The sequence below is a fragment of the Cervus elaphus genome, chromosome 20, assembly GCF_910594005.1.
Source record: "Cervus elaphus chromosome 20, mCerEla1.1, whole genome shotgun sequence".
NCBI lineage: Eukaryota > Metazoa > Chordata > Mammalia > Artiodactyla > Cervidae > Cervus > Cervus elaphus.
This window is the reverse complement of record NC_057834.1, coordinates 32564220-32591787: the sequence shown is the minus strand read 5'-3', so window position 1 is coordinate 32591787 and position 27568 is coordinate 32564220. Positions and strand designations below refer to the sequence as shown.

At 42.5% G+C, this 27568-nt stretch overlaps 1 protein-coding gene across 4 annotated transcripts in view; it reads right to left on the bottom strand.

The window, feature by feature from the left end:
• Positions 1–238: 238 nt before the first annotated feature.
• CD84 (CD84 molecule) overlaps positions 239–27568 on the bottom strand; it is a 38784-nt gene continuing 11454 nt past the window's right edge. Inside the window, exons 2-8 of one of the 4 annotated variants that reach the window (XM_043877989.1) lie at positions 23128–23466; positions 7159–7410; positions 6642–6761; positions 5783–5815; positions 3799–3896; positions 2838–2900; positions 239–1167 (exon numbers count right to left, since the gene is read on the bottom strand). In XM_043877989.1, the coding sequence (XP_043733924.1) occupies positions 1102–1167; positions 2838–2900; positions 3799–3896; positions 5783–5815; positions 6642–6761; positions 7159–7410; positions 23128–23466 (971 nt within the window). In that variant the 3' untranslated portion in view covers positions 239–1101. The remainder of the gene's footprint in view (positions 1168–2837; positions 2901–3798; positions 3897–5782; positions 5816–6641; positions 6762–7158; positions 7411–23127; positions 23467–27568) is intronic. The other 3 variants (XM_043877990.1, XM_043877991.1, XM_043877992.1) reach the window with 3 other exon arrangements.

Here is a 27568-nt window from a genome sequence, read left to right as displayed (position 1 = left end):
AGGCCTGAGAACCAGGAAAGCTGATGGTGGAAGTTCCAGTCCAAATGCAAGGCAGAAGACTAATGTCTCAACTCAAAGACAGTCAGGCAGTGAGAGAGAATAGATTCTCTCTTACTCTGCCTTTTTTTCTATTCAGATTTTCAATTGATTTGGTGATGCCCACCCACATGGAGGGCAGGATTAATCTGCTTTACAAGGTCTATCAGTTCAAATGCCTATCTGATCCTTCACACTCACACCCTGAATAATGTTTAATCAAGTTGACACACAAAATGAACCATTACACAGGGATACAGAAGAAAAACTTAGACAGAAAAAAAATATTATGAGGTTTCTGAAGTGGAGTCAGAAGAAAAATGCCCCAGAAGTCTAGTCCCTACAGAAAGAACGTGTTCCAACACTCCATTGGAAGAGTGTGTCTGCACAGCTGAGACCAACATCTCTGACATCTTTCCATGCCACAGAGTGATATAGGGTTGGGCTGGTCCAGCCAGGTACACCCTGGACAAGCATTCCCAGGCAAAGGGACAGACAGCCTGAAATGCAGTCCACACTCTATACATCAAGCCATGCACTTGAGTGAGAGGCTTACCTGCCCAAGGTGCAGGGGGACTGGGTGAGGCCATGCACCAGGGCTTCTCCCATACATTGAGTGTGAACAGAGGCTCTTAAGTGGTGTGTCATGGCAGGTTACAGGTGTGTAAATATTGATCCTCCCCATATGGGGTTACTGGGAAGAGTCATCCCCTCCAGTCATATACAGCCTCCAGCCATGAGCATTCTTGATTGCTTATTCCATTGTATCATAAAAATTATTTTCTCCATGTGCTACAGTGTGAAGAAGGATGGGAAGCACTGTTCCAAGGGATCTGCCTTGTTATTTGTTAGGAAGTGAGCCATCTTAGAAAGGGCATGATCCATTTGTCTATTTCAGTACAAGTTACGCCCAGCAACAGAGTGTCTCCTTCTTTGCTTAGATGTTGGAATCTGGTGATCTGTAATCTCTGGGTAAGATCTGGGCAGAGCAAGTCTAGGTCTGGATCATCTGCCAGTATGTGTGGTTGCAGCTCAGTTTCCATGGGGAGAATTCCATCTGGGAGCCTAGATCACAATTTCATAGCTTGAAGTCCCGAGAGGTTTGCTGTCCTTAGTGCTGGTTTTCTCCATCTGTACAAAAGGGAGAAGGGGGAAATGCTGACTTAAAGGCACTGCTTGGAAATTCCAGTCCCACAGGGAGCCTTTGGAGAGACACCTTAGATTTCCCTGGTTCTGGGGTAATCTGGGGTAGCGGGATCTTGCCCTTTGCTGAGTCCCTCACCTCTGTTCCAGTCACTCCATTAGGAAGCCCTCTTAACTTAGAAAAAACAGCAGATGGGAATGTGGGTATCTGCATTGATTTTGATTATAGGCTTGAAGCGACATTCAGGCTCGTGTGACCTGCCTTCCTTGTTCCTAGTCAAGCCTTCATTTCTTCTTTACCCCATTAACTTCACCTTGGCTTATATGTAGTGGTGAGTCACTTTCACTGGTGTCATATGCTGTAGTTACGTAGAATACTGCAGACAACTCTTACACTGGCTCATGGAGTCCTAGGTTTTAAAGTACATACTAACCAAACTAGTAATTGCCAACCAACTTGTCTAGAGAGTTTACTATGAGATGTCTCAATCCAGGAGTCCCTGATTAATCCCTCAAACCTACTGCGTCCCAGTGTATCTTCCACTCTCCTTCTAATCCTGGTGCAGATATGCTGGAGCCCTGCTTCTCACCTGCTTCTCCTTCCCCTTTCCTCCTCCTCCTCTTTCCTCACTCATTTTCTTCCTTTTCTTCTCTCTCCTTCCATCTTTGGTCCTTGAGGAAGTCAAAGTCCTTCTGTCTTATTCTCCAGGGCACTTGGTTTATCTTGACGTTCAAACTGACCTGTGCATTGAGTTCCCTTACGACCTTCTTACTTGTCCAGCTTACAGATGACTCATAGAACCAGCTTTTAATTCTTATTCATGAATTCATTTGCATTCCATTTTGACATCCCGATATTTCCTCCCACTCTTCACTTGTTATCATTATCATCCCTTTCCCCCAGACAGCTGGGTTCAAATTTTTTTTTTTTTTTTTTTAGCTGGGTTCAAATTTATCTTTCATGGTTATCTTCCTGCCTACTAGCTCAGCTATTAGACAGAAACACTTCCAAAATATTTGATTCACCCAGAGACCCTAAAGCTGTCCTGACTGTGGTGGAAACAGGGATTTTCAGATAGTAACAACACCAAACCAGGTTCCCCAAACTGAAAGTCCTGTCAAAGGTCAGGACTTACCTTCCCTCTTTGCATATTTGAAAGGAGGATGCTGGGGCACAGGGAACATGAGTGCCACTAGAGCACTACAAATGCTTGTACCAGTGGCGCACGGTGAAGGTCTGCTGAGGGGACCAGTGGGAACTGGGATTCAACCTGTGTTCTACTTGCCCATCTGTGCATCTGGTGTCGCCCTGTGTCTGCCTGGGGCGTGGCAGACCTGCTTTCTAGTTTATACACTGTGAGCTAGCAATGGCCCTGGATGTTATTAGAGACTGGAGTTTCCACACTGCAGTTCAGAGACCTAGGTGCTCCTTCATAGAAAGGCTGGGAAAAGCAATCAAGGAAGCCAGCTTGTAAATGGCCTTGGACTTGGGAAGCAGAGCTGTGTGCATGTGTGGAAGGAGACCAAGGCTCTCAGCAATTAATCCTAGGAAACACAGAGTCCCAAGGGAACCAGTTTATTCCTGTTTGGTTAGATAAGATGCCAAAGAAAAGTTGGAACAGACAGGACAACAGTGATAAAAATCAGAAAGACTTTACCTTATCAGAGTATTGCATTAGGGAGTAAATTGTGTTCACTGGCTCCTCCTTGGTGGGGAGCACCTGTAAAACATGCATCTTGCCCTGAGTGAGGGAGCCCAGGCAAATCTCTTGCTACTGCCTCTGCCCATCAGCCCTCCCTGGTCCCACTTTTGCTAAGTGGTCTCCTCTCCCAGCTTTACCTTTGGTTCCATCCAGCTGTGGAGAGGATCAGGGTCAAGTTGGGGTGGGTATAGGTAGCAACTGGACAAGAACCTCAGAAGCCAAGAAGAACAGTCTGGTGGTTCAGACTGAGTCTTGCTTAGTCAGAATTTTAGCTTTCCATGGGCTCTACAAAACCCAGCTGAACTATTGGTCCAAGTGCAGGGCTGGATTGACCAGGCAGACCTCAATTTCCCTTTCCCTCCTTGAAGACTTCAGGAGAGCTGGCTGGTAGAAGCACAGAGGAAGGTGATACCATGAGGAAGCCTGGTTCCGGGTGGAGGTGAGGGATGGGCAGGCAGGTAAAAGGAAGGTGGGAGGGCAGGCTGTGGGACAGAGTGAATCAGCCCGTGGAGAAATAAGCTGCTGCTGCAGCCAGACCAAGAAGTCGAGTTCAAGTGGAGCTCTCTCAGTTTTGTGCCCTTGAAATCCCCTTAGCAACTTGTTTACCGGTCAGTGGCCACATAAAAGCTCTCACCTCATATCAGAGGCTCCCCTGGTATGAGTCCCCTATAGAAAGTGCTTAACTCTTAGTCCTGACATCTAACCTGAAGCCAGGCATGAGGTCTCAAGTCCAGGAGGCTGCCAGGGGGCGACACTTGGCCACTTTCTTGTCCCCATGGAAAGACTCAAAGGACCATTTCCCTGACATGGTATTTCTTGGTCGGATCCCGCACCCCCAGCCTCTTGGTTGTGGCTGCTGCCCGTGATTCCCGGTCCTGGGCATGGTGGTGGAGACCTGTGAGTAGCACCACCTTACCTTGCATGGGGGGATCTCATCATAGATCCTGGACTCTGCTGGCTGGGTGTTTCTTGAAACTGTGATGTATGTGTATATTGTTTTCTTTGAGGAAGCATCTGAGTCATAAACAAGCATAGAACCACAGTACATGAAAATGTGGATGAATTTTTCGAGATGATTTACTCTAATGTTCTCTTTTTTCCAAATGAAGAAATGAAACCCCAAGAGGTTAAATGACTCCTGTCCTCTTGAGATGGATGTTTGAATCCTTGCTTGCCTCTTTCTTAGGGATGCCTTGTGGTACAGGAGACACTTGGCTCAGGTCTCACCCAGAGCTCAGTGGGAATTATTTTCAGTCCACATTAAGATAAAGAGATTCTCCCCCATCTCTGTGTGGGCACTGAAGTTAGCTTTTCCACCCAGGGTCTTTCTTAGTGTCTCCAGCATTTAGCATTGACTGCCTTATATGGCTAGAATCTTTTCAAGTGAGGGTCTTAGTTTTTCAACTAGATTGATTCTCTCTAGTTGCACACTGTGTTGGTTTCTTCTGGTACATATCTTTCTTTTACCACCTCAATGTTAGACATGTAGGAGGTACTCCACACACATTTGTTACTTGACTGATTGATTCAGAGTCAAACATTTGTTAAACTCTCTACCTGCCAAGCTCTGTGTGAGGAATTTAAGAATTCTTACTTTTAAGAATTCAGGGTTCACCTAGTGACTCAGATGATAAAGAATCTGCCTGCAATGTGGGAACTGTGTTGGGCTTAGTCGTGTCTGACTCTTTGTGACCCCATGAACTGTAGCCTGCCAGGCTCCTGTGTCCTTGGAATTCTCCAGGCAAGAATACCAGAGTGGGTTGCCATGCCCTTGTCCAAGGGATCTTCCCAACCCAGGGATTGAACCCAAGTCTCCCACATTGCAAGCAGATTCTTTACCATCTGAGCCACCAGGGAAGTCCAAGAATACTGGAGTGGGTAGCTTATCCCTTCTCCAGGGGATTTTCCCAACCCTGGAATACAACTGGAATCTCCTGTATTTCAGGTGGATTCTTTACCAGCTGAGATACAAGGGGAGACCAGGGTTCAGTCTCTGGTTTGGGAAGATCCCCTGGAGAAGGGAATGGTTACCCACTCCAGTATTCTAGCCTGAAGAATTCCATGGACAGAAGAACCTGCTGGCTGCAGGCCACAGGATCGAAAAAAGTCGAACACAACTGAGCGACTAACGTTTTAAGAATTCATGGACTAATAGAGGCATTTCTCTCATTGTACTGCTTTTCTTTGCTCCTAATGCAGAACATTTTAGGGTCAAGTTGAAAACAGATAGCCAGAATTCAGGGCCTTCACATTCCAAAGCACCAACATATCTGCAGACAACAGGTCTGGGCTGAGTGCTATTATTACAGGGATCTAGTGTTTCAGAGTTTAGTTCTGTCCCAGTCCCTGCCTCAGACTTGGTGAGTGAACCAGATTCAGCGCTCTCTCTTATTTCATTTGCAGATGAAAAAATATGCCTTCTTCCCTGCAACGAGGCTGTGAGGGATTGAGGACAAATGCCTCTCTTAGGAGCCCTGATGATCACCTATGGCCTGAGGAGGTTGTGTGACTTCTCCCCATCAAGAGACTATTTGAGTTACAGTTCACATTACAAACTCTCTTCCCCCAGAATGCCTCCTTCTGTGTCAAGCCCAGGTGTATCAACTGAAAGGATAGTATCTAACACTGAGTACTCACAATGTACCAGGCACTGGGCCAAGTATTTTATATGTGTAATTCATTAAATCTGTTTAGTAAGTATATGTTGCACATCCTGGTTTTATGTGTATTTTACAACTGGGAAAACCAAGACAGTGATAAAATAATTGGTAGCAGATAAATGGTCAAGCTTGGACCTTCACCCCAGACTGTCTGCAAAGTACAAGCTTAGGCTTCGTCACTCTGCTGTGAACTCATCTCTTGCAATTGTCATCCAGGGAAACTAGTGGTTGAGAACTTACCAGGGTTCTTACTGAATTTCTTCAAGAAGGAACCTGAGGAATCAGACCGAAAAGAGAGTCAGCAACATGGAATCAAAGGGAGAGCCTCTCTACATCCAGGGTTGCTATTATGATGGGTGGGAAAGGAAGATTTTGAGTGGACACAGAGGAACAGGAGGGTGAAGCCCCCTAGGGCCCAAGATCAGGTTTTCTGAGTTTAGAATGGTTACAATTACAGAATGATCCAGAGGGACCCAAAGGGATCTAGTGACAACTAGTGCTTGTCCCTCAATGACATTTCAAAAGTCACAGTTTTGGTGGACTTGGAAGTGACCTTGGAGACTTAGTCCAAATCTTATTTCACGTGTGAGAACACTGAGGCAGAGAGGTAAATACATGTGCCCCATGGAGCACAGTTTGTTAATGGCAGTGCTAAACTTGAACCCAGGGGCTCTTTTTGACTTGAGGTGTCCAATTCTAATTTCCCCTACAGGAGACCTGGAGAAGGAAATGGCAACCCACGCCAGTATTCTTGCCTGGAGAATTTCATGGACAGAGGAGCAGGCTACAGTCCATGGGACTGCACAGAGTCAGACACGACTAAGTGATTAACAGTTACTTACTCACTTAAACTTGGACTCAAGTTCTGGACCTATGGCATCCTGCTGATCCCAGAAACATGTTTGGAAGACCATTCAGGGTAATGTAATACAGTAATCGGGGCCGTCTTTCTAGGAGATGGTAAGATGGGACACTGAGGATTCTAGAAAGACTAATTCCCTGGAACAAAGGACATTTCCACCCCACCTTGGATAACTGACTTCAGTCCCAGGAAAAACGAAGGTACATTTATACATTTTACCTTGTGAGAAAATCCTACCTTCTCTTCTCTTGCACAAAAGGAACAAAACCACTGGGGGCAGAATGATTATAAGCAGAGAAAGCACAGCCAGCCCACTCATCAATCCAGTGTGACGAGTGTGGGGGCTCATTGTGACATCTGAAAACAGAAGATGCAACGAGACTTAACTCTCAGGAGATGGGCTAGAGAGGTTAGGCAAGTTTGTCCACATTCAAGAGCACTATCCATACTAGGTGCCCTCCAGGGGAGTGCCAAATCTACAAGGAAAACTGTACTTCCCGCTATTAAAGGTCAAGATCAGAAACTGAAGCAGGCAGCTGAGTGGGAACTGCCTCAGAATACCCTGAAATGCCTGGCATCTCCCAAAAGGCTTTGGACTCTTTTCTGGGGCTTACTGGGAGGAGAAGCACCTTGGGTCCAGCCATGGCATAACAAAGGCACCTTCCTCTGGAGAACTGGGGCCAGATTCAGGCCTTGCAGCAGGTCAGAGTGAATTTTGAGACTCCAGGAGAGATGGACAGAGATGCTTGGTTACCTGCACAGAGCTGCTGGGCAGAGATGGAGTCAGAATTGTTGCTGACGGGGTTCCATGCCGTACACGTGTAAGTCTCCTCTTGGTTGTCAGGGGTCCAGAAGATTTGAAGGACATTGCCCTCTTCCCCTCGTGGACTCCAGTTGTATGTCACATTCTTTTCTTCTTTATCCACAGAGCACGTCAGTGTGACGTTACAGGTGCTGTTCACAGATGTCATGAAACTCTGAGTAATTTTTGGCTTCCCAAGACGACCTGTGAGGAGATAACACATGAGCCAGTGGTAAGCTGGAGATGACCTATATCAGCCTGAGGGAGTCAACTATTAAATTTTCAGACATTTTCATGAGGTTTGTTAAAAACTTACAGTGAAATACATTTTATTAACAACAAAGCTAATAAATCCTCAAAACTTATCACTTTCTAATTTTTTTGGACAATTTACTTTTTTAGTTGTTTTTTTGGCAGTGACATAAGGGATCTTAGTTTCCCAGCCAGGGATCAAACCCATGCCCCCTGTGGTAAAAGTGTGGAATCTTAACCATTAGACCAATAGAGAAGTCCCAATTTACTCTTATCTATGCTCTAGGAGTTATTTATATCTATCATATTTATCTGTTGTATTGATGTAAAAAGTCTTCCCAACTCTGCATGACTTAAAATCAGCCATAGTGGGAGTATTTACATCAAAGGAATTGGCAAATGCTACAAACTAGGGCTTGATTTATTGCTTTCCTGATTGTCACTCCAGACTTAAGAAAGCAATGGAGGAAAGGGTTCTAAAGCAGATTAAACAAACAAACAAAATTGAAGACTTTACATTGTGAATAGCACACAAAAGGTCAGAAATATTCCTCCAGAATTTGAGAACAATTATCCAGTTCAGCAAAGAAGTTGCTCATATCATTGAGGAACAAATGAAGTTCCAATACATATGTCTTTGCTGAATCACCTTTTTCTTATTAGTAAACTTAAAATATCAACCAATATTTATGTTGATTGTGTTTATCCATTTTCACGTTGGTTCATTCATCAGTTGCAACCATATGTTGGCTAGGGATATAAATGCTCAGCGAAAACCAGTAAAAGCATTCTGTGAGAACAATTGGCTATATGGAATTTACAATAAAGACTATTGTACATTATCACTTGTACAATTGTGTGCCACATCTCCTTTATGTCAATACAGCTTATAGTGTGTGTATACAGACACACACATCATTAAGAACTAGTTGAAAATTTATCAGCACCCCACTGTATAAAACAATCTTTAAACATTTTTGTTCAGCTCTGTTTTCTGGTGAATATGTGTTTTCTTTTTTCATTTATTTTGTTTCAAAGTGCCCATGATGAAAAGTTCAAACTTCTTTAAAAGTTCATTTCAAAAAATGTTTTTACTAAAGCAATTAAAAGGTAAATGATAAAAGTTTTAGGTGTAAAGGATTAAAAAAACCCAATTATATATAAGTTGATGCAATAACTAAATCTGGAACTGGAAGAAGTACAGGAAAGCTCCTTTGCCAGGAGATAAGAAAAGGACCATATTCAGAGTTTATAAGTTTAGTTCATTCTTGGCAAATCTGCTGTGATGTGGTTTGCCCCTCCACTATTGCCATGTGAGGGAGGGAATAGAGGAAGGAGCTGGCACATAACTTTCTAATTAACGTGGAGTCTGTAAAAGCGATAAATTTGGCAGTGTATAGAGAGAAACCGTTTGTTTGTACCTGTGAGGATGTACCAAATGGGAAGAAAGAGCTGTAAAGGCTTTGATTCCAACCTAATCAGAAACTCTGGTTCTAAGTCTCTTGTGCATGCTTGCACTTTTTGTGACCCTGTGGACTGTAGCCCAGCAGGTTTCTCTGTCCATGGGACTCTCCAGGCAAGAATACTGGAGTGGGTTGCCATGCTCTCTTCCAGGAAGAGTCTCTTAGAGGGGAACATTCCAGATCAGAATTAGTGATGACTTGGCAAAAAAGCTTCTAAATATTTGGAGTAAAGACCTTGTTACTACCTTGTAACAGTGGTAGATACAGATATGCATAGTGAAAAAAGAACCAAACTGTGTGTTTTCTCAGAAACTTGATTAACAACAGTGTTTTAAGTCTCGGCTTGTTGTTCACTTGTTTTTAGAAACAATTTTGTGTGTGTGTGTGTGTGTGTGAATGTTAAGGTGGTGGATAGTGGTGAAAATAGGATTCCATCTCATTTTTCTCAACAGGCAAAGAGATGTTACTGTTAGGTAGTTAGAATAGGAAAAAGAAGTCCAAAATGGTGGTGGCTAAAAGACAAAGAAAGGAAAAAGCCCACAAAAATGGAACAAAAGAAAATCTGAGGACCAGACTGAGAACCTCAGGTGAAAAAAACAGCCTTCTGGGCTAGCCCAATTTACATAGGGCAGGCTCAGGGGGAGGAGACAAAACATATAAAAAGAGGAGCCAAGATTGAGCCTCTCTCCTTTTGGGTCAGCCTGTCCTCACACCTCGAGGGTGTACTATCTTTTGTTTGCCAAATAAAACTGAGCCGTAACTGAGCTATAACACTTGTCCACCATTTCAAATCTTTGCTGCAGTGAGACAGAATCGAGGAAATTACACACTACCCTGACGCCATATCTGGTGCCATAACTTGGATGTAGCCTGGCTGAAACAACCTCAGGTCAGCCCCAATGAGGCAGAGATCAAGCACAGCAGAAGCCCAACTTGGCAAAAGCTCACGTGGTGGAAGCTGAATGCCAAGGAAACCCAGCCCAATGGAAGCAACAAGAAGCCTAGCATGCTGAAAACAGGGACAGCGAAAACAAACTCAGCAGAAAGTTCACACGGCTCAGTCCCAGGTTCCAGAAGACCTCCAGTTAAGGTAAGAGGTCCTCGCCCCAGTGGCTGGAAGGACATATGACTAACAAATCTTAATTCCTTTACAATCTCTAGTTTCTTGTTTCCTTGAACCCCCTGTGAACAGGTGAGCAGTAGTGGGTGCAGTTGAGGGACTCTGGCATGGGCTACTTCCCAGGGTGTCCTGAAGGCTCCACTATCTGCTATGCCTTAGTAGCTGTTGCCCAAGTGGGTGAGGGTTATTCTGTCCTTAATCTTCTTTGTGCCAAGGATCAGGCCAGTGAAAACTATGGGTACAAGTCAGGCATTTAGCAGTTTTTCTGACAGGCTATGAAGGGGGTTCCTCGGCACACTTTTCCCACTACTTTTTCTCCCATTCTTCAGCTCCTGTCTCCATCTGTGACACTGTTTACAAAATATTGGGCAGATCATCATCTTTCCATCTCAAAAAGTTGTGTTTGAAACTGTTTACCTAAGATTGGGACTCAAACCCACATGGCAGGACCTAATGAAGCTCAGGTTCTTGATGTCTCATTGCAAAAAAAAAAAATCAGTGAGAGACACAGTGATAGGTAAGAGGTAGATTTGCTTGGATTCAGAGAGAAGCACAGGCCACAGAATGTGTGCCATCACAGAGGGTAAATGTGTCAGCCACGAAATGTGTGGTTAGTTTTTGTGAGCTGGGTGATGTCATATGCTAATGGGTGGGAGGATCATTCCAACAACTGGGGAATCACCCACTCCTTGGTCTTTTGATAGTACCTTGGAACTGTCATGGCGCCTCTGGGTGTGTCATTTAGCTTGCAGATTGAGGATCAAGGTCTAGTTGAATTTGATTTGTCTGCCATCTTGGACCCATTTGATTTTAATCAATTTATGTTATGCCTATGCCCTTCGGCTATGTCATTTTTCAAAAGTTGTGCCCTGGCCCCTTCCCTCCTGTTTCATGCTCTTTTCCTGAGCCCCTTACAGGCCCACAATGTTGCCTCTACAATCTTCTGGAGGGACAACCAGAAAATAGCTGGCCCTTGGGAGGGAAGTGCTATATAATATCCAATTCGTCTAGATATTCAGACCTTCATCTTCCATGTTTCCTAACATGTGTATCAACAGCGCCTCTCAGTGAACCTGCTAGGGTGGTGACAGGTCCACAATGTCTGCTAGAGGTCCATCATGTTGGTCGCACCCCTTCAAGAGCAATTGGGCTTCCAGGGACAATGTTTGCCACTTTGGGAGTGAACCCTGCAAGCCGTTTGGGCCCAAACCCTTACCACCCTTCTCCTAAAGTTACAAACATAACCCCGGATCAAACCTCCACTCCACTTTTGTGGTCTGTTGCCTCTTATCAATTTGTTCTTAAGTCACTTACTAACTCCTGCAACCAGGACCCTGCCCCCTTGTAGGCAATATTGCTCCACCCAGCTTATTATTGAAATACTCTTAATGCCCCTAACAGGACCAGATAACCCTCTCCTTTGCCATTACTTCTGTTATTACCTAAAGTGGGCCTATGACAATGAAATGTTTACCATTGGAGACACCCTAAACTACTCTTATGGAAGACTAGGGGAAGAAATAAGTGACTTACATTCCCTTAGAGCAATGAGAGGATAAGGCTTAAGGCTGTTTCACCAGGTTCCCAGTCTCAGGGCACAGGCTTGGGTTGCTTTACATCATGTTATCTATTCCCATCCATGGTGGAAAAACCAGCAATGAGTTAACATTACAGCCCTTTAATCCTACCCAGCACTAGTTACGCTGGAGACCTTGGGGATGCCCAACTCCAACCTGGGGTCCCAGGAGGTTGACCTGCTTTGACCTGCCTAGGGATCTGGTCTTTGGGAGGTTGTCATGCCTCAACCTGCCTGGGGATTCGATCTCTAGGAGATTGTCAAGCCTCAAACTCCCTAGGGTTTGAGCACCTTGACCCTTGGCTCTCAGGTTGCAGCAGTACTGGGTAGGCTAATCTTCAGAAAGACTCACCCCTAAGGAAGTCTACCCATAAAAATAGAAGAAGGTCTATTAGTTTCTTCTCCTTTTTTCTTTTCCTCCCTGTCATCACTGTCTTTCAGATGGGAAATAACCAATCAACTTCCTGACAGGTGCCCTTGAGATGCATCCTTGATAACTGAAAGTTGTTTGATTCTCTAAGAAAGAGTTGCTTAAAATTCATTTGTGCCACTGCGTGGCCACAGTATCCTCTGGGGAATAAGGAACACTGGCCTGAGGATGGGAGTTTAAACTACAACACCATCCTGCAGTTAGACTTATTCTACCAAAGACAAGGGAAATAGACAGAGATCCCCTATGTCCAAATTTTCTTCCATCTAAGAAATATGAAGGAACTCTGTCTTAAGTATGGGATTGTTGTATGCCCTAAAACTGAGAGGCAAATGGTGTTAGGCATCAGACAACCAAGAGGAGGAAGCCTCCTGTGAAGGCTCACCTCCCATGGCTCCTGATTGCCTGGTGCTCTTTCCTTGTATCCAAATGTGCCCCCATATCCGGGAGCACTGCCTCCACAAAAGCCAACTCAAGTATGTCCCTTAGTTGAAACTGGAGGAGAATTTGGACCAACCTGGGTCCATAAGTTCTTCTCCCACTTGGAACTAAGACAGATAAAACAAGACCTGGGAAGCTATCCAGATGGCCCAGGCAAATATATAGATACATTCCAACACATTACCTTGACCTTTGACTTGACATGGAAGGACATCATGGTCATGTTGAGTCAAATTTTATCTGACCCTGAGTATGCTAGGGTCATAAAGGAAGCCTGAGGGTATGCTACAGGGCTTCAACAAGTCAAGCAATAAATATCCAGTGGGAGAAACTGCAGTCCCCTCCTCAGATCCTAACTGAAATTATAATGACCCTGAGCACATCTGGGAAAGGGATCACTTTCTGATCTGTGTGAAGGCAGGACCAGAAGCAGCCCAGCAAAAAGTAATCAACTATGCCTGGGTCTCAGCAATAACTCAGGAGTCCAATGAGAACCCCACTGCCTTTCGGAAAGGCGAAAAGAGGCCCTCCAAAAGTTTACCAATCTGGACTTAGACTCTTACAAGAAACAGGTGATTTTAAAGGACAAATTCCTGTCCCAATGTGCATCAGATATTAGGATAAAGTTACAACTGCTACAGCAGCAGGACCCTTCTGTTTCTTTAGATGGGATGGTCCAGACAGCCACCAGTACCTTTTATAACAGAGAACAGGAGAGGGATGCCAAGGCTGAGGAAAGGGAGAAAAGAAAAGAGACAAGGCGTACCCAGATGCTGGCCATCCTCCAGGGAAGCATTATGGCAAACCCTGAGTCCTTGAAGGACAAGGCACAAGGCAAAGGCCTAATCTGTAGACAGGTGGGACATTGGGCCCAAGAGTGTCCAAACCATGACAAGTCTCCTAAATGGCTTGCTACAAATGCCATCTATTGGGACACTGAGTGGCACTCTGCCCTTGGGACCCAAGAGCCTCAAGGTCAAGTGCCAAGCCTTCCCTCATGATGGTTCAATAGGACTGAAGTGGCCCACTCCAGCCAGCCAGCCTGTCACAGAAAATCATCACAGTGCTGGAGCCAAGGGTGCAACTGGATGTGGCAGATAGGTCTGAGAATTTCTTGGTTGACACAGGGGCTAACTACTCTGTCCTGACCTCCTATTCCGGAGGCTTCTCCTCCCAAACCTGTACCATTTTGGGTGCTACAGGAAAAACAATTACAAAAAGATTCACCTGAGCACTTCTTTGTTGCTGGGATGGACAAATATTTTCCCACCAGTTTCTGGTGGTCCCTGAGTGTCCTACTTCCTTATTGGGAAGAGATAAACTCACTAAACAGGGCAACCCTTGTGACGGGAAGCTTTTCTACAGCTTCTGGTTACTACTGAGGAACCCAGTATATCCCTTCCAATAGGGAGGACCAAAAACTATGGGAGGACAAAATTAACCCCCAGGTTTGGGACCAGGGGACTCTTGTGCAAGCCCACCAAGCTGAACTGGTCCTCATTGTCCTCTAAGATCCTACTTGGCTTCCAAACTGGAAATAATACTCCCTCAGAAGAGAAGCTTGGGAAGGACTACAGTCTCTAATAAAATTCCTTGCCTGTGGGCCATTGGTCCTCACCAATTTACCATGTAACACCCCAATCCTCCCTGTGAAGAAAAAGGATGGGAACTGGTGAATGGTTCAAGATCTGTGGATCATAAATGAAGCTGTAGTCCCCCTCCATCCCACAGTACCCAATCCCTATGTTATCTTGGGAGAAATCCCACCCAGTGCCAAGTGGTTTACAGTCCTGGATCTTAAGGATGCATTATTTTGCATACCACTGGTTAAAGAATCCCAATATCTTTTTGCCTTCGAGTGGGAGGCTCCAGGAACAGATGACTTGGACAGTATTACCTCAGGGGTTCAGAGATAGCCCTCAACTGTTTGGGCAGGCTCTGAGCCGGGGAACTCCTAGATCTGATTCTGGGACCTTTGGGAAAATATTACAATATGTGGATGACCTACTATCTGCTCTCCAGATGAGAAAAATGCCCAACAACATGCAATTCATATTCTAAACTTTTGGCAGAGAGGGGATATAAAGTCTCCTGTGCTAAGGCACAGATGGTCGAGACAAATGTCACCTACCTGAGAGTTCAGATTACACACGAGTCCAGGAGGCTGTCCTCTGATCAAGTACAAGGAATCCTCCAGTTGCCCTCCCCCACGACTCAAAAACAATTTGAGCTTTCCTGGGGCTAACCGGGTATTGTAGAATCTGGATACCTAATTATGGTCTAATTTCCCAGTCCTTATATGAAAGCTTGAAGGGACAGGATGATTTAATTCCATTGATGTGGGGAAATCCTCAAAAGGAGGCAGAGGATACACTAAAACAAGCCTTAACTCAAGAACATCCTTGAGATTGCCAGACCTAGAAAAAGCATTCCATCTATATGTCAATGAAAACGAAGGACTAGCCTTGGGAGTGTTAACTCAAAGGTTGGGACCTGAGCCCCAGCCTGTAGCTTACTTATCCAAGAGGCTTGACTCAACTGCCCAAGGCTGGCCTCCCTGCCTTCGAAATCTTGCTGCTATTGCAGTCCTGATAGAAGATTTTTTAAAACTCTCTTTTGGGGGCAAACTAACTACTTTTACCAGCCACTTAGTGAAACAACCCCTGAATGGGAGAGGCCATTTATGGATGTCTGATCAAAGGATCCTCAGATATTAAGTAGTGCTGATGGAAAATCCAGGCCTGACTATATCCTCTTGTGAGGTTCTTAATCAAGCTACCCTCCTGCCTACCCCCAAGAGCTCTCTCCCCTTTCACTCTTGCCTAGAAACTTTGGATTACTGGACAAAACCCTGAGAGGGATTGTCAGAAGATCTTCTAACCAATCCTGAGGAAATCTGGTACACTGATGGAAGCAGCTTTGTCTTGGATGGAAAAAGAAGAGCCGGATATGCAGTAGTTTCCAATTTTGAGACCATAGAGGCTAAACCTTTTCCAACAGGTACTTCAGCCCAATTGGCTGAGCCTATAGCCCCGACTTGAGATTTAGAGCTGAAAAAGGAAAAAGAATAGCCATTTACACTGACTCCAAGTATGCCTTTCTGGTGCTACATGCACATGCTGCTATTTGGAAAGAAAGAGACCACTTGACCACCCGAGGGTCCCCAATCAAATATGGTGATCAAATTCTTAGACTCTTGGAGGCAGTCCATCTGCCCACTGAGGTTTCAGTCCTCCACTGTAAAGGACTCCAAAAAGGGAGCACGGAAGTGGCTTGAGGGAGCCAAGCAGCTGATCAGGCAGCTAAGAGAGCAGCGTTACAGAACCATGACCTAATAGGGGTGGCCACCTTAGTTTCATAGGCTAATTTCTAGATTAGATTGCCAGAAACTCCTTCATATACTGAAGGTGAGACTCTTAAAGCTAAAAGCGAGGGCTTTCAAGTAGATCATATGGGGTGGTTCCAAAAGGAGGGACTCCTTTTTCTGCCTGGGAACCTCCAATGGAAGTTGGTTAACTCCTAACATGCCACCACTCATTTAGGGGAGAAGGCTCTCCAAAGATTACTAGAAAGGCCCTTCAGAGGAACAGGCCTCCAAACAACTGTAAGGCAAGTGGCCTCCTGTTGTCCCATTTGCCAATTAAACAACCCCCAAGGAGCTCAAAGACTCCAGCTGGCCCAGCCTGTCCAACGGTGTGGGACCTACCCAGGAGAGGACTGGTAGATGGACTTCACCCAGATGCCAGTTTCTCAAGGGTATAAATATCCTACTAGCCATGATAGATACATTCACAGGATGGATTGAAGGTTTTCCCACCCAGACTGAGAAGGCCAAGGAGATGGTTAAAAAACTGCTCCATGAAATTGTTCTGAGATTTGGCCTGCCCAAGCCATCACAAAGTAACAATGGGGCATCATTTACTTCTAAGGTCACCCAAGGGGTCTCTAAAGCATTGGGCATTACTTATTATCTCCATTGTGCCTGGAGGCCTCAGTCTTCAGGAAAAGTAGAAAGAGTCAATAAATTCTTAAAACCAGTGATAACAAAGATAACAACCCAGGAGTTCTCCCTGGGATGGAAAGAGGCTTTACCAATAGCTCTCCTCCGCACCTCTATTGGTCCTATGGAACAGGTTGGTCTTAGTCCTTATGAGATGTTATGCGTGAGAACTTTTGTTTATGTCAGTGACCTCTTTCTAGATCCAGAGGCTCAGACCCTCCATGGCCATTGGGCAATTCCAACAAGATATATGCTTGTGGGGTGTCAACCAGGACCCCAAAGATTCTAAAGAGCCACCACTATAAACTTCAGGGACTCAAGTCCTAATTAATGTCTGGAAAGATGGGTCCCCAAAGGCTCAACTCCAGCCCATATGGAAGGGCCCCTACCCTGTAATACTTTCTACCCCCATAGCAGTCAAGGTACCAGGACACAACTCCTGGATTCACTACTCATGAGTCAAGCCATGAAAGAAAACAGAAGAGGACAATCAATACACCTGTGAGTCCCTGGGAGATCTCAGATACTTATTCAGAACTACAAATGAGTGCCATTCTAATGAACACCCCAAATTTAAGTTCCTGGGGATAAGATTTCTCAGGACACCTCTTAAGAGCCAACACAGCTTGGCAGGGCTTATACTCCAAAATAGACAGGAGATAGATCTCCTGATCCCTGAACAAGGAGGCACTTGAGCCATCTTGAATGAAATGTGTTGTTTCTGGGTAAATACCTTCAGTCAAGTTAAAGAAAGTCTCACAGTCTTCAAGAAAAACATTCCAGATCCTACAGGGCCTCAAAGAATGAGATGGAGAGTTCTCTGGGTGGCTACAATCTCTCCTTGGGGATCCTTCTCCTGGAGAGGGAGGATTTGGAATTGGCTAATGCCCCTACTAATCCCTGTTATCACCATTTGATGCTGCTTATGATTGCTCCATGTATTATCAATTGTCTAACCCATTTTATCTCTGCCCAGGTCAACAAGCTACAACATGCAGTGCCAGTTCAACAAGGATATATAAAACTACACCCAATCATGGGAAATATCACTCACCCTTAGATGGACACTGCTATAAGTACTCTGAGGATTGCGATAAGCAAGAGGAGGAGGCTCAATGCCTCTTGCTGTCCCAGCTCAGCAGGAAGTTGCCAGAGAGACCTCAACACCCTTATTCACGAAGAATTGGGCCTCCCACCTCTTGAGGGGGGAATGTTAGGTAGTTAGAATAGGGAAAAGGAGTCCAAAATGGTGGTGGCTAAAAGACAAAGAAATGGAAAAGCCCACAAAAATGGAACAAAAGAAAATCTGAGGATTGGAGTGAGAACCTCAGATGAAACAAACAGCATTCCTGGCTAGCCTACACAGAGCAGGCTCAGGGGGAGGAGAAAAAAACATTTAAAAAGAAGAGCCAAGATTGAGCCTCTCTCCTTTTGGGTTAGCCCACCTTCACACATTGAGGATGTACTATCCTTTGACTGCCAAATAAAACTGAGCTGTAACTGAGCTGTAACACTGGTCTGCCATTTCTTTTTTTTTTTTTATATAAAAATTATCAAATTTTATTTTGAAATGATTAAAAATTTACAGAAAAGTTGGAACTATATTTAAAAAAAAGTAAACCAAAACTTTTTCTCCCTGAATGATTTAATTGTAAGTTTTTGACCTAATGCCCCATTACCTGAATACTTTAGAGTCTGTTCCCTACAAAGACATTCCATGCATAGCCACGATGTGATGATCAAAATCAGAAAAGTAAATCAAATATATTACTTCTATCTAATCATTTTATTATTCAAGTTTTGTCAATTGCCCCAATAATGGCTTTTATAGCAAAAGAATCCAGTTCAGAATCACAGGTTGCATTTAGTTCTCTGGTCTTTCTAGCCTGCTTCCATGTTGAACATGGTCTGCCATTTCAAACCTTTGCTGCAGTGAGACAGAACTGAGGAAATTACACACTCCCCCAACAGATCCTACACAAATCTGATGGGCAGTGAAGATCAGAGTTATGGCTGACAGGCCTTCATCTTTCCAAGTCAAAGAGTGGGGAGGCCATTGGAGACCAGCTTCAGAACCCAGGCTCCACTGTTCTCTAACTTTGAAATTGTGGAGAAGGTATCCAGTGGTACTGAGCTTCAGCTCCCTCAATTATAACATTGGGACAACAAATTTCTCTAGCTAGGGTGATTGAGAGGATTAAATGAGTTATTACACAGATAGACCACTCTACTATCCATCAATTTGTCTATCTACCATCACTCTATTTATGCTTATATGTACTTTAATTTTCTATTGAAGAGGCAAAATAACCTGGCAACAGTGACTGCCCCTGAGAAGGGAGAGTTGTATTTCACTGTATTATCTTTTGTGCATATGTTGCCTAAATATGTATAATCTTTATGTATTTTTAAAAATTAGTAGAATGTCAGACAAGTAGTGTCCAGGAAATGTCAGTTTTTCTCTCTTTGTCTTCTAAGCTCACTACTCCAAAAGCACAGATTTTGTTGTATGGGAATTCTCTAAGATTTTACAGCAGTCTGCCTTAACTACAGATGGCAAAACATCTAGACTGAGTGGGTAAAACTAAACATATAAAGGGATGAAAACAAATATCATAAAATTGAATGCCCTCTTTATTTTCACAAGCAAAGGTCTTGAATGAGTCAGATATTTTCTGAAGTGTCCAACTTGGGTATGGTTCTTTCAATTATGCTATATTAATTGAGCACTTACAATCGCCAGACATTGTATTAGGACCCAGAACTACTATGCTTAACTCATTCTTTCATTCAACAGGTACTTCTGCAGCACCTACTGTATGCCCAGCAAGATGGGAGCTGGGGATATAGTGATACACATCATATACAAGTCTCTGCCTTTATGTAGCTTGAATTTTAGTGGACTAACTATATACCTGAATTGTATTAGCCACATTTCTGTGTTTTTCTACTGTGGGGCAGATGGAGATGGTAAAATCCTTGAGACATGGTTCAAATATTCTCTATGCTAGAAATTAGTGCTGAAAAAATGTTACTCACTTATGTCATTTAAGGTTTTCTAATGATGAAAATAAACAGGTGATGTAATAATATATTTTATTTAACTCAATATATCCAACATGGAACCAATATAGAAATAATTAATGAGATATTTTATGGGTTTCTTTTTTGATGATAAGACTTCGAAATCGAGAGGGTAACAGGCAGGAAGGTTAGGGGTCCCCAAGCGGAGGAAATAGACTGCAAGTGTCAGACGCTTTTTTTTCACTCTTTTCAGCGGCAGGAAGAAACAAACTGTAAGTGTCAGATTTTTTTTTCCTCCTCTGTACAAAATTAAAAGGAGGTTTCTTTTAAAATTCTGTGTTGCCATGACGACACCTGGTTCGCCTGAACTTTTCTCAAACCTTGAGCTAGTCAATGCGTTTTTCTTATGGAGATGTTCTCTTAACCTATGTTAATGAAACTATGTATTTGCTTGGAAATCTGCCTTTCCTCAAGATTCATGTCAATTGTTTTATTATGGCCCAGGATAACTCACCTTGTGCCAATGCTATCTTAAAATGCATGTTGTGGGTGAAGTACCTGGTGCAACTTTCTCAGTTTTGAGGCATTTCCTTTCTCTAATTAGCAGCTTGCTAATAGCGACTTCATTTTCACATTTCACTTTCACGCATTGGAGAAGGAAATGGCAACCCACTCCAGTTTCTTGCCTGGAGAATCCCAGGAACGGGGCAGCCTGGTGGGCTGCCGTCTATGGGGTCGCACAGAGTTGGACATGGCTGAAGCAACTTAGCAGCAGCAGCAATAGGTATAAAACTCCTTGCTAAAATCCAGCAAGGGGGCACTCTTTCTGTCCGCTTCTGATATCCATGTCAGAAGCTTTCTCTATATCTTTTATACTTTAATAAAGCTGTATTACACAAAAAGCTCTGAGCGATCAAGCCTCATCACTGGCCCTGAATCAAATTTTTCTCCTTCAGAGGCTAAGAATCCCAGTATCGTTCACGGCTTATAGCAGCAACCTTTCAAAATCTAGTGTGTATTTTTACATTTACAGCACATCTCGATTTGTAGTCATATGTTTCAAATACTTAAGAGCTACATGTAGCTACTGACTGCCATACGGGACAGGGCAGTTCTAGATGAACACTTCTAACTGCAGCACACATAGGAATAGTCCAGAGAGAATGTTAAAATGCAGATTCCTGGGCTTCACCACCAAAGGTAAGGATTGGGGCCTGAGAGTTTGCATTTCCAATAAGATGCTGCCACATACAGACCATATCTTGAATAATACTGCATAACACATCACACACCTGCCAGTGACTTCAATTTTAGTGATAATAACCGTACTAATATTTTACCTCTTAAAAGCATTTTTCATTAGCTACTGGTGAAATTAAGATTAAAAACCAAAATGAAATATTACTACACACTTATCAGAATGGCCAAAATAAAATATACTGACAACATTAAATGCTAGAGACACCAAATCGTTCATAGATTTTTTATGGGAATGCAAAATGATTTGGCAATACTTTTAACACTAAAAATGACTCAAAAGTTTTGGAGAGCATTATCAAGCCATGAAAAGGTATGAAGAGAACTTAATTGTATTTTATAATGTGGAAGAACCCAACCTGAAAGGGTTACATACTATGTGATTCCAACTAGATATTCTGAAAAAGGCAAAACCATGGAGACAGTTTCCTCTTTGAAAAAACCCTGATGCAGGGAAAGATTGAAGCAAAAGGGGAAGAGGGTGGCAGAGGATGAGCTGGTTAGATAGCATCACCAACTCAATAGACAAGAATCTGAGAAAACTCTGGGAGACAGTGAAGGACAGAGGAGCCTGGCATGCTGCAGTCCATGGCAGTGGCAAAAAGTCAGATATGACTTAGTGATGAAACAACAACAATGGGGACAGTAAAAAGATCAGTGGTTGCCAGGGGTGGTGTGGAGGGGTGAATAAACAGAACATGGAGGGTTTTCAAGGCAGTGAAACTATTCTGAATGATACTATAACAGTGGATAAATATCATTATACTTTTACCATTACCCGTAGAATGTACAACAGTAAGAGCAAACCCTAATGTAAACTATGAACTTTGGTTGATAATGATGTATCAATATACATTATTAATTGTAATGAATGTAGCACTCTAATGGGAGATATAGATAATGTAGGAGTCTAGGTATGTTGTTGGCGGCAGGATGCATATGGGAACTCCTGTACTTTTACTTAATTTTTTCATGAACCTTGAACTGCTCTAAAAAATAGAATCTATATAAAAGGGGAAAACAAAGTTCTGAAGAGTGTTGATGATTGCACAACAATGTGAAAGTATGTAATGCCACTGAGTGTTACACTTAAAAATAATTAACATGTTAAATGTTATGTATATTTAATCACAATAAAAAGTTAAAAAAAGAAAAATGGATTTACCATATGATTTAATTCTTAGGCATTTATCTTAAAGAAACAGAAAGTCATTTAGTGTAGAAACTTGTACACAAATATTCATAGCAACTTATTTATAATTGCCCCCAAACTAGAATAGCTTCTCAGGTGATGCCAATGCAGGACACATAAGAGATGCAGATTTGATCCCTGGGTTGGGAAGCTTTCTGGAGAAGAAAATAGCAACCCATTCCTGTATTCTTGCCTGGAGAATCCCACAGACAGAGAAGTCTGGTGGGCTACAGCCCATGGGGTTGCAAACAGTTGCACACGACTGAAGTGAGTTAGCACCAAACTAGAAACAACTAAAATATCCCTCAGTAGGTGAATGGTTAAACAAAGTAGCACATCTATACCATGAAATACTATCCAGCAATAAATATATAACCTATTGATAGTTGCAGTAATTAGGATGACTCAAAGAAATTATGATGAATGAAAAAAGCCAATCTCAAAAGCATGCATGCTGCATGATTCTATCCATGTAACATTTGTGAAGTCGCATAATCCTAGATATGAAGAATGGATTAATGTCTTCCACGAGTTTGGGAGGAGAAAGAGGGTGGTAATGAGTGACTGTAAAGGATGAAGGAATCTTGTGACATTGGTTCACTTGTTTGTTGATTAGGTAGTGGTTACATGAAGCTATTAATGCAAATAAGTCGTACAGAACTTCACACATACACATAAATGAGTGCCTATATAACTGCTGAAATCTAAATAAGCTGTATAGGTTGAACCAATGCCAATTTCCTGGCTTTGACATTGTACTCTAGTTATGTAAGCTGTTACCATTAGGAAAAGATGGGTGAAATGTACACAGACACTACATATACATTTCTTTACACCTTTCTATGCCTCTATAATTCTTTCAAAATAAAAAGGGTTTTTTAAAAGTACTTTGCATACTCTATCTTACTTGAGCCTCACAATAACTATGGGAAGTAAATAGTATGATTATTTGCATTTTATAGAAAAGAAAACAAGGTACACAGGAAGAGTACATTGCTAAATGCAAGCAAAGCCATACCCTCCCCACAAGCATCAATACATTTATGTAATTACTTATAAGTATGAAAAGATTTAGGGAACCCTACTGTCAGAAATAAAGGTGTTTTTACATAGCAAATTGCAAAGTTAAAATAAAAAAACAAGCCTTCTCTCTTTCCACAACTTACGATAGACTTGAAGGTTGTAGGACCTGGTGGTGGTCGTTTTAGAGGTCTCTACATTTATGTCAGCTTTGTAGACCCCTGAGTCTTCAATCCTCAGATTTCTGAGCTCCAGGTTATAGTTCTGACCTGAGACACTTATTCGTTCACGGTAATTTTGGTGGGTTATGGTAACTGTGGGTTCTGCTCCGAAGTTTCCTGGTATTACGAAAGCAACAGATGTTTTGGAATGCCAAGAAATGCTGGCAACTTTCTGTGATGGTTGGATATTTAAGGGAAAAGTAGCTGACTCCCCCAGAATCCCATTCACTGTGATGTCTGTGTCGCTTCCAGATGCTTCCAGACCTGAGAACATAAATAGAAAACCATAAACATTTGAAAAAACCATAACCATTTGACTGTTGTTCCTTTTAGAATTCTCTATTCTCTCCAGGCTTGAATCTCCCTGAGGAGCAGCTGATCCAGGTTCTTGATGACATCTTTTTTTTGATTTTACTTTAAACATATTTAACATGCTATGATGGCTAAATTTTCTAAAAGATTCTCATTCAAAACCTAATTTTCCCAGTGAATTTTTAAGCAATCCATTTCATTAAAACATATTTATCTAGACACCTCGATTCTAAGAGTTAGATGGACTTTGAGAGATTAAGGCCATAAATCTCCACATTTAAACCTCTGAGGTCTGAGATATTAAATATTTTCTTTCCCAAGGTCATATTGCCAAGTGGTAAAAGAGTTGGGAATGAGAGCTTATGATGGCTGCCATGGTCTTTGCAAAAAAAGGAGTTACATTTATGCCTCTATTCCTAGAAGATATAGGCAGAGAGTGCTTTAGAGGTTCTGGAGTAAATATTCCCCAAGTTAGTGATTTTGAGGGCTCTTTTTGCTCACTGTTATAACCCTAGTCTGTAGATGAGTACCTGACACATAGAAAGTGCTTAGCAAATATTTGTGGGATGATTTAATAAATTAAATTCAGTTATGTGTTGTCTAGGCTCTTTTGGAGCAACTTCTGAAGTAAGCAAAGTTCGTTTATTCATTCATACTTTTGTGAATGAATGGACATATTTATTCAAGGACATCTTTGTTCTAGATCTCATAGTGAGTATTTATTAATTTGAAAATAATACAAATACTTGTTGAGCCTCTACTCTTTAAAGCATGATGTAAGGAGACTGGGGTACAATGGTGAGTAAAAATAGACATAGTTCCTGTTCCCTGGAACTTAAATGAAGAGAACAAGTTTGATAAGGTAACTACAGATAAGATAAGTGTTATGGCACTTTGAGAGAGAATAGGAAAGGGACTTGATTCATTCTAGGGATCCAGGAATAATTTTGGGATTGTAGTATTCACTATAAAACCGAAGGATGAAAATCTAACATAGAAAAAAAACCAAAAAGTTTATTTTGTTCTCTTCTCCTCCATTACCTTATGAAGATAAACTGATTTAATACATAGCTTGTAAAATGAATGGCAATATAATTATAAGGTGTTATTTTCTCCCTTTTCTTCTATTCTTTCATTACTCTGTTATTCTCACTGAGCTATATGGTATGAGAGGGTGTTTTGAGCCAGCATGTATGATATTCAAAACATTTAATAACCAATAGGCACAAGCAATGATCAATCAAGAAGAGCTTCAGTCATAAACACTAACAGGGCCATTCTGATGAGTACTGACTACATATAAGCCCCAAAGAGCAGAACAAAACTTTTCACGTAAGTGGGGTCAGCATGACTCTAAAGTTTATTCAGGGCTTGGCATAAAGAGGATAAGAATAAAGGTCACTGAGAATACAAGTCATTGTGATGTGTCAGAAAAGCAAAGGGATTTCTTAAACTGATGGTGCTGTCTCACTATGACCACCCTTGCACTCTAGCCCAGTACTTTCTGGACAAGCCAGGGACTGCTTACTTTCAGGGACTTCTTTCCTTTCAGAACATCCAAGATATTCCCTTAGAAGGAATATCCCAGGCAAGGACTGGTGACTTAGTTGGGGTGGGCTAAGTACAGATGGAAATGTAACAAGGTCCTGGTGGGAAGAAGGAGACTAAGGACCCTTATCTACAAACATTGATTAGGTGCTAGGGCTTCCCAGGTGGCTCAGTGGTAAAGAATCTGCCTGGATTGGGAAGATGCCCTGGAGAAAGAAATGGCAAGCCACTCCAGTATTCTTGCCTGGGAAATCTCATGGACAGAGGAGCCTGGTGGGCTACAGTCCACTGGATCACGAAAGAATGGGACATGACTAAACAAGTGCCACTCAGGGATGAATAGGACATGGTGGCAGCTCTGAGTAACTCAGAGCCCAGAGAATAAGATGCATGTGCATACGTGTGAACAGTAATACAATATGATGAGTACTAAACAGTAAAAGCAATAGGAACCCAACTACTGGGGGAACAGAAAGAGAGACTAAGCTTGTCATTGGTGGCAGGAGTCAGAGTTTATCAAAATCCATTCCTTGAAGATTAATTCTCCCCAGATAATTTCTGCCACTGTGTTGATGAGATCTGGTAGTGTCCCAGCCTGAATCCTTGAATGTCCCCGACTGGACATGTGACCTGGGCAGGGTACAGAGCCTTGAGCTCAGAAAGACCTGAACTTGATTTAATGCTGTTGTGTTGTCATGAACTTCTTAATATTACTTGTAAAAGGACCCTATATTTTCATATTCTACTGGGTTCCACAAAGTGTACAGCTGGCCCTGGTGCCAGATCTCACAAGTTTTTTTTCTTTTTTTTTTTGATATCAAGTCCTTGTGCCTAATTTCCATTTCACTCTTTAGATTCAGGTTCAGTGTAAGAAGATGGAAAAGGTGGGGGTTCCATAGACTCATAATTCTGGTGTGTTTTCTCATCAAACCCCAGGAAATGGTGGGCAGTTTGCTAAGGCTGAGATCTTAGTAGGAGGGCAGTTGTGGAGTCACAGGATGGTTGGCGGGTGGTGTTGCTTTTTGAAGTATATCTTGTCTCCTCTCACGAGTCACTCAGGAAGTGGTGCTGGGGTATCAAAGGGTAAGGCAATGAGGGCGGCAGATAGCTAAGCTAGAGGAAGTCCTTTTACTATTTTGTTCTGTGGTGCTGTTGGTGAGACTCCTGGGCTTTCTGAGAAAAAGTGTAGGGCTTGCACAAGCATAATATGACCTTGAACACCCAATGGAGGTCTGAGGCAGCCACAAAACAGCAGCACATGAAGGAAAGAAGGGAGGATGAAGTCACAGGTGCTATGAGTAGCCATAGCTGCTACTTCTACATGTGAGCTGGTCAACCTTAACAAAGTCACAAGGCTTGTCTCAGTCTCAGTTTCTTCATCCACAGAATGGAAATAGTAACTGTAAAATTTGCCTACCTAATCAGTGATCAGAAAAATCATATGTAAGTGGAAATTCTTTGTTGACCATCAAGGCAAAACAAATGCTAGTTATTTCTGATTCTCATTCTCATCCTCATCTTAACAATGAGGATATGTCCTTTAGGACTTCCCTAGTCCACCTCTATGATGACCTTGGTAACACCAAGACCATACTGAAGAGTGTATGAAGAACCATTATTAAGGGCTAATTCAGGTAAAGCACGGAGGGACAGTTTTCAGTACCATTGCACTCGGTGGCCTTTAGTCTTCTCTTAAAGACTTTGGTGTTTTAAGAATCTCCATATCAACCAATGCTAATGTTTATTTTTCTAGGTGCTGAGGGGACTGAAACACTATATTAATGTTGGAGGCAACCTTAAGAAAACCCAATTTCAGAGAGAATTTGTGGCACAAAAATGCCTTAAGGACTTACTACGAAAAGCCCTATGCAAGTTTATGACCAAGACAAGTTCTCTGTCTTTTTAAAAATTTCATATATGGTTTGGGAAATAAGACACACACACACACACACACACACACACACACACACACACTCATAACTCACCTTTGCAATATGAACTGGTAAATGATAAATTCAAATGAATGGTAGAGACAGTAATTACAATGGGAATTTGAAGAAGGATAGATCACTTTGATCTGCAGTGGTTAGAGAAAACTTCTTGGAGGAAATAGAAGTTGAAGAGGAGACCTTGAAGAGTGAAAAAAATGTTACTGGATAGAAAGGGGAAGGATTAGTGTCTCAGGTCTTCAGGTTCTGAATAAAGGTTTAGAAAGAGAAGAATGTGTGATGTAGGTTGAATAAGTATAGATTTGCTTAACAAAGTAGAGAGCAATCTAGAAATATAAATGAGATTTAGATTTAGGACAGACCTGAGTTTGAAGTCTACACCACAGGCAGGGGAAGCTATTAAAGTTTTTGAGAACAAAGACTAATAATGCTTTAGGGTTAGAGTCACATGGTAATAATGTATAGGAGGAATAAGAGGAAAGAAGAGCTGGGCTTGAAAGACCATTTCAGAGGCTGCTGTAGCCATCTGGGCCTGAATCGAGGGGAGATAATGGGAA